The following is a 14842-nucleotide window of genomic DNA, read 5'->3' on the forward strand; positions in this document are numbered from 1 at the left end:
ATAGAGCCACCGTCATACGCACAAGGTCTGAAAAATTGTGGGCTGGCGAAACGCCGACAAAAAGAGCGCTATCAGACGAGAAAAGATACGCTTGCCAGAAAGAAATTAGGAGCATCCGATATGGCGGCCGGACTTCGGAAGATGCGAGAGACATTCAGACCACTATAGCCGAACATTTCACGGAACTCCTTAGCAATAAGCTCGAGACCATAGAAGGCTTCCATGTGGTATTTTTGAGGCTGGTACCAACACTAGATGATGAAATTAATGAACGTCTTGAACTGCCTATAACTTTACAGGAGATAGAAAAAGCAATAGACGACCTACCATCTGGGAAAGCTCCTGGGCCAGATGGGCTAACTGCGGCCTTTTATAAAACCTTTAAGCTTTCTGTTGCACAGTGCATGCTCCATGTGATAACTGAGGCTTATGAACGCAAACAGGTTCCATTGTCTTTCAACACGTCTCACATCGTTCTAATTCCGAAGTCTGATGATCCGGAAGAACGACTGTTCGTGGGTTCATATCGACCGATTAGTCTCACCAACGTCGACTACAAAGTATTCATGAAGGTGCTAGCAAAAAGATTGCAGTCTGTGATCACGAAATTGGTAGGGTCTCACCAGACGTGTGGAATTAAAGGTCGTAGCATTGCCACAAATATACATGTCACGCGCAGCGTATTAGAGTGTGTTGATGCAGTTTGCGGTCGGATAGCAATGATACAGCTCGACTTGGCGAAAGCGCTTGACCGCGTCTCCCACGAAATTCTTTTTTCCATCCTGGAACATTCCAAACTAGGCGACGTAATAGTAGAGGGCGTTAAAATGGCATACAAGAACTGTACGACCCGCATTATAGTTAATGGCGACCTCACTGACAAATTTGCTGTACGTTCTTCAGTAAGACAGGGATGCCCGCTATCCCCATTGCTTTTCGCAGTGTATGTAGAGCCACTATGCCTGGCAATTATCAACTCTGACCGAATTTCAGGTTACAGACTGCAGTCATCCCACGTGAAAGTACTCGCGTATGCTGACGATATAGCGGTGTTTTGCGCTGATAGACAGAGCGTCTGTGAAGCCACGAGTGCGGTTGAAAAACTCTGCGCTCAGACTGGAAGTCAGATCAATTGGGAAAAAAGTTCCGCGTTTTGGCATGGCATATGGGACGTAACACCGGGTTGTTTTTCTCGGCTTCGATGGTCCACCTTGCCAACGCGGTATCTAGGAGTGCCCCTGGATTGTTATCGGGATCCCTGCTCGTACTGGAAAGAAGAAACTTTGAGAATGAAAGAGAAAGCGGTGGCGTGGCAAGGACGACAGCTATCAATGCTTTCCCGTGCCTCTATCTGTAATATCGTTTTGGTTTCGAAGCTATGGTATGTCATGAATGTGCTGTGTGCGACACGAACAGCATTCAAAAAATGCATCGTGTTTTTGCTGTTTTTATTTGGTCGTCCACCTGGGAAAGAACCATCCGAACTAACCTGTTTCTTTCAGTTAAAAGAGGAGGGCTTGACCTGGCGCATCTTTTTTTGCGACAAGTGGTCTCGCGATTTATGTTCTTACGTGATCAAAGTGATCCCTTTCTAAGAACTGTTATACAAGTGCGCCTACAGAGACTGCTCCCTAGAAGGCTGGTCTCCTGTGATAACATGCGTGGTGCTGTGACAGGATACTTGCGCGAGGTTGTTCTGTCGTACAAGATGTTGGAAGTATGTTTCAGCCCTGAGTACCTATACAATGTTAATAAGAAAAAGCTGTACAAAGCGCTGGTTGACGTGATGTTGCCGGTACCCATTTATCGGACACCACACTTTGGAGGCCCAGGGCAAGATATTTTTAAAAGAATTAAGAACATGCCCGTTAGACCAGTGGTCAAAACCTTTTTTTTTAAACTGCATTCGGGTACGCTGCCGGTTAAAACCTGGCTGCATGATAAAGGGCTATTCGTGCCATGGACAACAGACTGTTTGTTATGCAGGAAGTCCGAGACAGTGGAACATGTCTTCCTGGAATGCTGGGATCCAATTTTTTACTAGGATGTCCTTCCGAGGACGATTAAAAAGGAACTCCCTTTAAATCCTTACGGCATCCGGTACTTACCAGTTGATAGTGAAGTGCCCTACGATTTAATCATGCTTCTTGGCCTCCACAGTTTGTGGAAAACGCGAATGCAGGTGCAACATGCAGATATAAATACTAGTACCACACGTGAAAACTTCACCGAAAGTGTTCTTTATCTTCGAGAATGTTTCAGGGCACAGATTGATCCACCAGAGTGCATACCACTACTTGATGAATTAGTCCAATTGAAAAGATTTTAGCACCACTCGCGTCAGCCCAAGTGAGGCTGAAGTGTTTTATCATGTTACTTTGTATTATGCGTCCAAAACGGCAATAAAGAGAAAAAAAGAGTGGCGCAGCGGAAGCGTGCTGGGCCCATAACCCAGAGGTCCGTGGATCGAAACCACGCTCTGCTACATGTTTCCTTTTATTATTTTGCTCCCATTTAACGGAAGAGCTTATCAGCGCAGTAATTTGGTGTCTTATAGACATAATTTCAGTCCGAGAAGTGCTCTCTTGTGCTGCGCGCTTGTGTTCCTCGCCCTAAAAAAAAAAAAAAAAAGACTACTATCGTTAATTACAAATATAAAGAAATTTACATAGCATGCAGGAGCAGCAGAGTGGCGCAGCGGAAGCGTGCTGGGCCCATAACCCAGAGGTCCGTGGATCGAAACCATGCTCTGCTACATGTTTCCTTTATTTTATTTTGCCCCATTTAACAGGAAGAGCTTATCAGCGCAGTAATTTGGTGTGTTATAGACATAACTGCAGTCCGAGAAGTGCTCTCTTGTGCTGCGCGCTTGTGTTTCGCGCCCTAAAAAAAAAAGACTACTATCGTTAATTACAAATATAAATAAATTTACATAGCATGCAGGAGCAGCAGAGTGGCGCAGCATTCCACTTCCGGCCACCGAGGGTGACGGACGTGCGCATCATGTGCTCCAACAGAGCGGTATCAGCGGCCCAGCTTGGCCGTGGAAACAGGTTTTCTGGCTCGAGTGACGAGGATTATGAAGTTATTTTGCCGCGGCTACCAACAGGTCGAATTGTTGCAAATACGCTGTTTTTGCACGCCGACGTCAGAGCAAGGCTCTACAAGGTCGAGGATTTTCGCGACGCACTGGTTCGTTTGGCACTGCTCCCCGAGGTAGTCGCCTTGGGGGCGTACCAAATGAATCACATCTGGGCTATCACGTTCAAGAGTCTTGACGGAATGAAGAAGCTTCTTTCAGTCCGCGAAGTGACTGTTAAAGAACGATGGTGCATTGTCATTGATCCCGACGACCAGGACGTGAGGATGAAGATCCACTGGATTTTGAACAACGTGCAAGACGAAGATGTGCGAACAGCCTTTGCACCTTACGGAACGGTGACGGAAGTCGCCAAGGAACGGTGGCGCGTTCAGGGAGTCATGGACAAAGGTTCGTCAACGCGTTGTGTATCCTTGAAGATGAAGCCTGGAGTCACAATTGATGACCTGCCTCGCCAGCTGCGCATTGCTGGAGAGCAGGCCCTCGTTGTGGTTCCTGGAAGAGCCCCGCTTTGCCTAAGGTGCCATACCTCAGGACACGTCCGACGGGAATGCAAAGTTCCCCGTTGCAGTCAGTGCCGTCGCTTCGGCCATGACCAATCGCAGTGCGTCAAAACGTACGCAAATGTTACAGGGCACATGAGAGGAGAAGACGACTCCGAACTTCTCATGGATGCGGACGAATCCGAGGAGGCAGCGAGAACTGCAGAAAAGAATACGCCGCAGGCAGCGCCTAACGCCGTCAAGGGGGGCGTGGCAGTGACACAGACTGAAGACCAGACCACTGCGTCGAAGCAGGCTGTTGTAGCCCCGAAGATTGACGCAGCGGAGCAGTAGATGGAAAACCTCAAGAGGAGGGAGAAGGCACGCACGTCGTCCAAACAAGCATGAGTAGTGCTTCAGCAAAGAGGACACACGGCAAGGCCTGTGTCGAAGAGGTTCAGCATCCGTCTGCGAGTATCGACGAACCACCCCCCAAATCGGGAGGGCAGCGCCGGCCGACGTTTCGCCCGAAGCCCAACATCCCGCCGGACAAAAAGCCAGCGAAAACTACACCGACGTAGTAACCATCGCTCCCTTCTGGCTTGACAAGGGACAGGAGGCGACCCACAACGGGACTACGACGGCCAGCGCACTGAGGCTGCACCAGCCTGCTGCAGAAAGCGAGCACACCTCTTGGGTGGGCTCGAGAACTCTTGAGAAGGGAAAATTGCTGAGCTTCCCTTCTCGGTGTATTAAGGCTGAAGGTGAGCACGAAGCCGTTCGGCCTATTTAATTTGTCGCGCACATCGCAGGCAGAACAGAAGCAGCGCTTAAATTTGTCACCTTTAATGTAAGGGGACGGGAGAGCAGGCAGAATGCAGCGTGCAGAACGGTTGTGGTTTGGCGAGACGCCGACAAAGCGGTCCCTGTGCGACGAAAAACGATATGCAATAAAGAACGATATAAAAGCGATAGAGTACAAGGGCGAAATGGCTCGTGACTCTAATACTATTCAACGTGCGTTTGTTGATTATTACGAAGGACTACTGGGTCACGAGTCACGTGTTGAAGAAGGCCTCGCGCTGGAGTTTTTGGCACTGATGCCTATCTTAGAGGATGACGCCAAGCTTGGGCTCGAGGCATCGATTAGTGCAGCGGAAGTAGAGCGCGCAATCGACGAGTTAAGCTCCGGCAAATCACCTGGTCGCGACGGGCTGGGCGCAGCTTTTTACAAAGCGTTTAAGTCTGACATGGCGCATATTCTACACAGCGTAATTCAAGAAACATACGAGAAGCAGATGATGCCTCCGTCCTTCCGAAGAAGTCACATCGTCCTAGTTCCGAAGAGTGAAGACCCGGTTAAGAGATTGTCAGTCAGAGGGTATCGGACCATAAGTCTCACGAATGTGGACTATGAAATATTCATGATTCTGGGTAGAAGGTTGCAGAATGTAATAAAAGCTATCGTAGGCCAGCACCAAACGTGCGGGATTGAAGAACGTACGATAACGACAAATATTCACGTAGCACGGAGCATATTAGAATGCGGCAATGCTTTTGATAAACGTGTAGCCATGTTGGAACTGGACATGGAAAAGGCCTTCGACCGCGTCAACCACCATGTTCTGTTTTGTATCCTCGAACACGCGAATGTCGGTCGAGTGCTCTTGGAAGGTGTCGAAATAGCATATGCTGGTTGTACGGCAAACGTTATTGTTAATAAGCAGCTGAGTGAAAGTATCACAATTCGTTCTTCCGTGAGGCAAGGGTGCCCATTGTCACCATTGTTGTTTGCACTGTATCTCGAACCTTCTTGCTTGAAAATTATATCAAACGAAAAAGTGCGTGGCTTCACGATGTTGTCCACTGAAGTTAAAGTAATTGCGTATGCGGATGATATCGCCATATTTTGCGAAGATAGAGAAAGTCTAACTGAAGTGTGAAGGACGCGGCTAGGTTTTGCAAAGCCTCCGGAAGTGTGATAAACTGGGAAAAGTGTTTTTGTTTCTGGCACGGAAAATTGGCTTATGCGCCTGAACTGTTTGAGAGCGTTCAGTGGGCAACGTCACCTGTCAAATACTTGGGAGTACCGCTAGACCACTATCAAGAACCTGCAAAATATTGGGAAGCGGAAAATGAGCATACACGCGAATGTACGCACAAATGTGGTGGCTGCGATCTTTCAATTTTTGCTCGGGCCACAGTATGTAACCTCTTTTTGGTGGCCAAGGTATGGTATGTGCTGCAGGCACAGTGTATGTCACGGACCAGCGTCCAGAGATTGCACCGAGTTTTCGCAGTGTTCATTTGGGGGTCGAGTTGGGAGAGGACAAGTCGCACAAATCTATTTCTGTCCGTTGGAAAGGGTGGCCTAGGTATGGCTCATTTGTTTCTTAGCCAACTTGTGTCAAGATTTATGTTCCTCCGAGGCCAAAAAGATGCTTTCCTACGTACGGTAATGCAAATTTGATTGAAAGAGGCGCTGCCTGAATATGTTGTGTCATCCAGCCCTGTGAAACGCGTACGGGTGCGGGGCTTTTTTTGGGAGGTTGTGCGCCCTTTTCAGTGTTTGAAAGTTCGCTTTTCTGCACAGTATCTTGCTGATGTTAGAAGGAAACAACTTTATAAAGACCTTATTGATACTATGTTGCCTATAAATTTGTACCGTTCCATATACTGTGTTGGCTCTGAAGGGAATGTGCTGAAGAGAGTGAAAAAGATGTCGGTGCGGCCCTCAATGAAATCATTCTTCTTTCAGTTGCACACTGGCACACTGCCCGTGAAACCATGGCTACAAGAGAAAGGAATATTTGTCCCATGGTCCACAAACTGTCTAATCTGTAGAAAACCGGAGACTATAGATCGCATGTTCCTTCACTGCACAGACGCTGTATTTCACTGGAAAGTCTTGCAACGAACTTAAAAAAAAAGCAGTTTCCAATATCAAATTACGGCATAAGATTTCTATCGGTAGATAACGGAAGTGCCGTGGGACATGTTTATGCTTATCAGCTTACACAGTATATGGAAAAAATCGAATGGCGTTTAGGCATGCAGATGATAGTATGCTCCCTGTACGAGAGTATTTCATTGAAAATGTGTCTTATGTAAGAGATGTGTTTAAGGCTCAAAAAGAACAGCCGGAATGGCTCCCATTAATGGATGACCTCACCAAACTGAAACTCTTTTAATCCTTTGGTGTGAGCTGGCCAGTGCACCGCTCGCATCTTTTAGTTGTAAAGCGATATTAGTGTTTTGTATGTCTTTCATTGTCATGTACGAAGAAGGTAATAAAGAAAAAGAAAGCAGAGTGGCGCAGCGGAAGCGTGCTCGGCCCATAACCCTGAGGTCCGTGGATCGAAACCACGCTCTGCTACATGTTTCCTTTATTTTATTTTGCCCCATTTAAGTACCTCGCATGGGCTCCTGCTTTTCTCGCTATTTTGTGTGGAACATTGCTTGGAAACAGCGAATTTGGTAACCTCGGATTCCTGAAGTTGCAAGGCATCGTTTGACACCAGCCACGACGCAGTGAGTAGACCTTTACTCGAATAATCGAACCCTGAACATTCTGTGACCGTGCGCTCCAAGATAACCCTAACGCCGGGGCACCCGTGGCACGAGCGGCAGACCAGTGGCTCGCGCCTGCAGGCCCGCGGTGCACGAGCACGGCGCTCTCGCAGTAAAAGTGAATCACGCAGAACCAGCATCTGAGGCGAAGCGCGCCCGCTTTTCTGGAAACAGATGGCGAACGCTTTACAAGAGCCGACAACGGCGCGAATGGAGGTGACCGCGGCTAACTCCGACACCACACCACAGTGGACATATGACGCGAACAGCGGCAAAACGACGGGTAAAGCCCACATCGAGTGGCTACAAGTTTGTCGCAAAGGCAGATCAGCAAAAGAAGACAATAAATCTGCCGAGGAAAGAGCCATAGAAGTCCTGAAACCAGACCCCAAACCTCAAGCACAAGCTCTGCCGCAGCGTCAACGCATGCTGAGGATGCGACCCTTCCCTACTGATGACTTCAAAATCGTCTTCCGCCCTCAAGCAGGACTGGACCTCTCGAAGCACACACTCATCGCAGTGACACATGCCATCGGAAGATCCAGCGGTTTGGTCCAGCAAGACCTTCACGATAACGTCCGTGTACAAGTGCAGAAACTGGAGAACGTGATCATCGCGAGCACGGCAAGTACGGAACGAGCTTCTAAATTGCAGCGCATCAACACCATACAACTCGGCGGAACAGTCTATCAAGTAAATCCCCACATTCGACACCCAGACGATGTGTGCCGCGGAGTTATATACGGCCTCGAACCGGGTACAAGTCCCGCGGAGATTGCTGCCGGCCTTCGAGTGGACTCAAGATACACGGTTCTCGGCGCGCGAATGCTAGGATCTTCAACAGCCGCGGTTATCACCTTCGACGGACAACACGTCCCTTATTACGTAACGTACCAGAGCGGTGACTACAGATGCAAGCCCTACCGAAAATCCGTCCAATACTGCAGAACCTGCGGCGCCATCGGACACCGACAGGATATCTGTCCTCAGCCGAGAGCCAACTTCTGCTACACATGCGGGCGCGATGGAGTCACGGAAGAACATGATTGTCACCCGAAGTGCAAGATTTGCGGCGGAGACCACGAAACGGCAGGCAAGGAATGTAAGAAGAAGCTCCGTAATAACCCGCCTCCCTACCAAGTAAGAAGACAGCAGCTTGACAACGCTCGCGCCCGAGAGAATCACTGGAGCTCGAGCACCGAAGACTTCCCCGCGCTGGTTACCGCCTCGGACAGCTCACGGGGGCCCTCGCCTCGACAAAAACCTGGCCGGAGACGCTCTCGCTCTATCCTAAGATCGGGCTCTACATCCCGCTCTCGGTCACGGTCTCGGTCACGGTCTCGCTCCGTTAGGCGAATCACTTACGTCGCCGCGGCGAACGGAAGCAGCGCCTCGAATTCCTCGCGCAACCCGAGCACTTCGGGCGAGACAGCGACGATACGGACTCTTGAACATAAAGTACAGGATCTACGGAGGACGATACAACAACCGGTAGCCGAGTGCAACACGCCAGAACTCGAGGAAAAAGTAGCGAAGAGAGTAGAAGAAAGCATACTAAAACAGGTAGAAGCTAGAATAATGAAGCGGGTAGACGAACGGCTGCAAGCACATGAAGCGAAGATTCTTGACCTTGTTGAACGACGCCTTCAAGTCTTCGAGGAAACCCTCACTACAAAACTTCTCGCATCAGGAGACAGAACCATACAGACAGTGGTAGCTAAAATCATGGAAAAGGTAGAGCCACTAACCCGTACGGTCACCACACTCGACGCCAAACTGGATGGCTTCATGGCACAACAACACAACTTCATGACATATGCTTACAAGAATTTCGTGACTCATGAACATCTGGCGGAGCAGTTAGGAACCAAGCGCAAAGGACGAAAGACAGCACGAGTGGAATCCGCGGAGGATTCTAGCTCGACAACACCAAACCACCTACTCCAGGTGCAGGACAACCACCAACATGGCGGCTCCCAAACGTAGACATACCGAGCCACTTCCCACCCTCCGCATTTGGCACTGGAATTGCAGATCCTATAGACCCCGCTCGGCCAACCTGCAAGAATATCTCAAAGCAAACAGTCCGGACATAATTGCGCTACAGGAAACCAACACCAAGAAAATAAAGCTTCCCGGCTACAACACTATGGCACACACTGCCCGCACCGCAATTCTTGTCAAGACGACACTAACCGCACAGCCTCACGAAATTGAAGACACTGAAATCGAACACACCATAGTGGAGGTGTTGCCGACTCGCAAGAATCAACAGAGCCTATACCTGGTCAACCTTTACAGCCCGCCGCGGGAGCAGCTACTCCACTACGACCACTTCGTCCGGGACCTTCGCAAGAACTTTAATGGCAACCGGCTTGTTGTGGTAGGGGACTTTAACGCCCCACACGCCGCCTGGGGCTACCCCAATACCACCAAGAAAGGGGCACGGGTTCACGATGCCGCACAGCAGCACGGTCTTACGTTATGGAATGACCTGCTCCAACCCACCCAAGTGGGCAACAGCGTGTCGAGGGACACCAATCCTGATCTCACGTTCACTCGAGACGTGCGAAAGGCCACGTGGACCCGACTTCCGGACACGCTAGGGAGCGATCACCACATAATTCAAATCGAGGTTGAACAATCCCACCGCGCGCCCAAGACAGGAAAGGCACGACTCACCGACTGGAACGCGTATAGGAATGAGCTTGACAACGATTCGGACATCAAAAACATTGAAGCCTGGCTGAACGGTATCGTAGGGGCGGCTGACGGCCACACCAGGACGATTCAACTAGACGAGGACAATCCGGCGGTCGATAATCACCTGCTGCACTTATGGGAGGCTCGGCGATCGCTCCTCAAACGTTGGCGACGCCAAAAGCTCAACCGCAAGCTCCAGCGCCGAATTGCCCTGTTAAGCATGCAGGCACTGGAGTACGCTGAACAGCTAGCGAGTCAGAACTGGCGATCCTTCTGCGACCAACTTCAAGGGACCCTCAGCACAAAGAAGACTTGGCATATTCTTCGAGCCCTGGTCGACGACACCCACACCAAAACCCAACAAAGACATACGATTCACCGACTAATCCACAACTATGGCGGCACAGAGGATCAGCTCCTCCAAGAACTTCAGACGAAGCTATACGGCTCAGCTAACCCACAAACCACTGCCACCAACCTTTCCACCCCCAGGGAGTACCAAGGAGCGCCGAACGAAGAGCTAGATCGGCCTTTCACACAGGCAGAGTTACAGGCGGCCCTTTCTAGGCTAACACGCAATACGAGCCCGGGCAAAGACAGAGTCACCAACAAGCACCTTCGACAGCTACCCCCTCGGGCGCTGACGGCTCTCCTTCGGTACTATAACGACTGCTGGATAAAGGGCGACCTACCAACAGCCTGGAAACACTCGGAGGTAACCATGGTACCCAAGCCAAACAAACCCATCTCCATCGCAAATCTCCGCCCCATCTCACTTACATCCTGCGCAGGGAAACTGCTTGAACACATGGTCAACGAGAGGCTCACCACATATCTCGAGGAAAACGATCGCTATCCGCACACCATGTTCGGCTTCCGCCAGATGCTTTCCACGCAGGACGTCCTCTTCCAGCTAAAGGAAGATATTCTTGACCATTTGAGCAAACACAGCAAGTCTTCCGTTCTAGCTCTAGACGTAAAGGGCGCCTTTGATAACGTGAGCCATGAAGCCATTCTCCGTAACCTAGAAGATATCGGCTGCGGTGCCAAAACATACGCCTACATGAGCGCTTTCCTCACCAACCGTACGGCCACGGTGGGGATTGCCAACCTCCGGAGCAAGGCATTTCACCTACCTAACAGGGGTACGCCACAAGGCTCGGTAGTCTCGCCACTCCTCTTCAACGTGGCCCTCCTCAAACTTCCCCGCCTCCTAGACACCGTCCCAGGGATATTCCATGCTCTATATGCAGATGATATCACACTGTGGACGAGAGGCACGAGCACGGGGGAACAGGAGACCCGTCTTCAGGAGGCGGTCAACATCATCGAACGACACCTCAACACCTGCGGCCTCCACTGTGCCCAGGAGAAATCCGAGCTGATAGTACTCGGGGCACGCACCCGGGGCCGGCCCCCAAGCCACGACGCACCGGACCCACAAGTCCTTCTTCAGGGAGTCCCGATACCGAAGGTCGACTCACTTCGAATTCTCGGAGTCCATATACATAAGGACGGGTCCGGCTCCGCCACACTCCCTAGGCTACACAACACCGTGGCACAGCGTACTCATCTGATACGACGGGTGGCCAATCGCCGCAATGGCCTCAAAGAGCACGAAACTTTGCAAATGGCACAAGCCCTCCTTTACAGCCGCATTACATACGGAACTCCTTACCTCAACCTGAAGACAGCCGAGAAACAAAAGCTAAACCTTCTCATACGAAAGGCCACGAAGCTCGCCCTAGGACTACCGACAACCGCCTCCACTGACCGATTGCTTCGCATGGGAGTTCACAACTCCTGGGAAGAACTCGCGGAAGCGCACCTCATCAACCAGATCGAGAGACTCAAGCTAACAACCACAGGCCGAGCAGTCCTCCGACGCACAGGTTACGTAACCAACCCAGAACACGATGACGAATGCAAGGAAAAGATCACGCCGAAGCTCCGGGAATGTCTACAAGTTCTTCAGATACCTCGAAACATGCATCCAGAACACCATCGAGGCAGACGGCTCGCCAGGGTAAACGCCATCAGACGCAAGCACCGTAACGACCCGCAGGCGCGCTACGTGGACGCAGCCAAGTATCCGGGCCGAAATGCCTTCGCCATCAGCGTCACAGACCACAAGGGTACGACACTGGCGTTGGCGACCATTCTCGCCAAACGCGCCGACACAGCTGAGGAGGCCGCTATAGCACTCGCCACCCACACAAGTGAGCATGCCATAGTGGTCTTCACCGACTCTCAAGCAGCAGCACGTAACTACATGAAGGGCAGGATCTCTATAAAAGCGATCAACATACTGAAACGTGGCGACATTCCTCCCCCCTACACCTGCATCATGTGGGTTCCGGGACATGAGGGACTCAAGGGGAATGAAGCGGCACACGCCACGGCCCGCGCAAGCGTCAACCGGGCCTCCCCGCACGAGAATCTAGGCATGTCCCACCCACCCAAATCAGCGGAGGAAACAGAAACAATACCGCTAACTTATCAAGCACTACTGCAGCACTATCGCTTTGGACGCAGGGTATACCCTCCACCACATCCAAAACTAACGAAAAACGAAGGCACTGACTACAGGCGACTCCAGAGCAATACCTTCACCCATGGAAGCTTACTGCATCATTTCCACCCGACGCTATACAGCTACACCTGTCCACACTGCAACGTGCCAGACAGCCTGGCGCACTTCCTACTGCAATGCAAGAAAACCCGAGAAACCATCACAGCGGCACCACTAGTAGCCCCAGCAGACGCAGACCAAAACTTCCTCGCTGAAACGTGGGAGGCTGCGATCTCCAAGCCTGACCTGGTCGACCAGCGCGAACTAGTCGCCCGGGCCCGGAGGGCGATCCAAGCCAGAGGGTTCCTGGAATAAGGGACCCTCCCACCTCGACTGACAAGTCACTGCTTAAAATAAAGGTTTCATTCTCTCTCTCTCTCCCCCATTTAACAGGAAGAGCTTATCAGCGTAGTAATTTGGTGTCTTATAGACGTAATTGCAGTCCGAGAAGTGCTCTCTTGTGTTGCGCGCTTGTGTTTCTCGCCCTAAAAAAAAAAAAAAAAAAAAAAAAAAAAAAAGACTACTATCGTTAATTCCAAATATAAAGAAATTTACATAGCATGCAGGAGCAGCAGAGTGGCGCAGCGGAAGCGTGCTGGGCCCATAACCCAGAGGTCCGTGGATCGAAACCACGCTCTGCTACGTTTCCTTTATATTATTTTGCTCCCATTTAACAGGAAGAGCTTATCAGCGCAGTAATTTGGTGTCTTATAGACATAATTTCAGTCCGAGAAGTGCTCTCTTGTGCTGCGCGCTTGTGTTTCTCGCCCTAAAAAGAAAAAAAAAAGACTACTATCGTTATTTACAAATATAAAGAAATTTACATAGCATGCAGGAGCAGCAGAGTGGCGCAGCGGAAGCGTGCTGGGCCCATAACCCAGAGGTCCGTGGGTCGAAACCACGCTCTGCTACATGTTTGCTTTACATTATTTCGCTACCATTTAACAAGAAGAGCTTATCAGCGCAGTAATTTGGTGTCTTATAGACATAATTTCAATCCGAGAAGTGCTCTCTTGTGCTGCGGGCTTGTGTTTCTCGCCCTAAAAAAAAAAAAAAAAAGACTAATATCGTTAATTACAAATATAAAGAAATTTACGTAGCATGCAGGAGCAGCAGAGTGGCGCAGCGGAAGCGTGCTGGGCCCATAACCCAGAGGTCCGTGGGTCGAAACCACGCTCTGCTACATGTTTGCTTTACGTTATTTTGCTCCCATTTAACAGGTAGAGCTTATCAGCGCAGTAATTTGGTGTCTTATAGACATAATTTCAGTCCGAGAAGTGCTCTCTTGTGCTGCGCGCTTGTGTTTCTCGCCCTAAAAAAAAAAAAGACTACTATCGTTAATTACAAATATAAAGAAATATACATAGCATGCAGGAGCAGCAGAGTGGCTCCATTCCACTTCCGGCCACCACAGCGAACGGACGTGAAATCATGGGCTCCTATGGAGCGGCTCAGGCGGGCGTGTCCCACGGTAACAGGCTCAACGAGAACGACGACAGCAACTGTCAGATTGTTTTGCCGCAGCTGCCTACGGGTCGTGCCGCGTTGAACACCGTATTTTTACACGGCGACATCCGGGCGAGGCCTTTTAAGGTTGAAGATTTTCGTGAGGCCCAGCGCCCTACCGGATTGCTGCCTGAAGTCGTTGCGCTGGGAGCGTACCAGATAAACCATGTCTGGGCGGTCACCATGTGTGGCGCTGATGCAACAAAGCGTCTGCAGGCCGTCAAGGGGCTTCAGGTGAAGGGGCGGCGCTGCCTCCTCATCAATCCGCAGGACCGGACGGGGAAGTTGCGGCTGCACTGGCTACTCCACGGTGTCGACGACGAGGATGTGAAGACGGCATTTGCGACCTTCGGCAAGGTGCTGGAGGTCAGCCGGGAGCGCTGGCGCGTTCAAGGCGTCAGTGACAAAGGCTCGACGACGAGGACCGTGCTGTTGAACTTCAAGAGCGGTGTCACCGTGGATGACCTGCCCCATCAGATCTGGGTCGCCGGGGAGCTGGCCCTCGTCGTCGCCCCTGAACGGCCAATGCAGTGTTTGCGCTTCAAAGGAAACGGTCACGTACGCCGCGACTGTAAAGTACCCCGATGTTGTCTGTGCCGACGTTTCGGGCATGTTGACGCCAAATGTGAGCGTTCTTACGCTGCAGCGGTAGGTCAGCCTGAAGGTGACAAGACAGCAGAGGAAGCTATGGACCTGGCTGAAGCTGAGGAAGCTGCCAGAGGTACAGGAGACGTGGCCAAACTGCAGGAGACCACCACTACAGTGGCACTTGCTGCAGAGGAGACACACCGGCCCCCTAAACTCGCGAATAAATCTCCGAGGACACCGGCAACGGCAGAGAAAGACGTTGAGAAAGGGGAGCATCTTCCGCAAGTTGTGGTCGGCGCGCTGACCGACTGCAAGGGCCAG

General features: G+C 50.9%; 1 protein-coding gene and 1 non-coding gene across 2 annotated transcripts; both read left to right on the top strand.

The window, feature by feature from the left end:
* Positions 1 to 2029: 2029 nt before the first annotated feature.
* On the top strand, positions 2030 to 3936 carry LOC140212855 (uncharacterized). The gene has a single exon (XM_072284000.1). The coding sequence runs from the start codon at positions 2938 to 2940 to the stop codon at positions 3934 to 3936; it is 999 nt and encodes a 332-aa protein (XP_072140101.1). The 5' UTR covers positions 2030 to 2937.
* Positions 3937 to 12997: 9061 nt separating this feature from the next.
* On the top strand, positions 12998 to 13069 carry TRNAM-CAU (transfer RNA methionine (anticodon CAU)). Its single transcript has one exon. It is a non-coding gene; the product is annotated as a tRNA-Met (tRNA).
* Positions 13070 to 14842: the final 1773 nt, after the last annotated feature.

This window comes from Dermacentor andersoni, chromosome 1, assembly GCF_023375885.2.
Source record: "Dermacentor andersoni chromosome 1, qqDerAnde1_hic_scaffold, whole genome shotgun sequence".
NCBI lineage: Eukaryota > Metazoa > Arthropoda > Arachnida > Ixodida > Ixodidae > Dermacentor > Dermacentor andersoni.

Coding starts and splice junctions, on each gene's coding strand:
- LOC140212855 (XM_072284000.1), top strand. CDS start 2,938: ATGCAGGAGCAGCAGAGTGGCGCAGCATTCCACTTCCGGCCACCGAGG.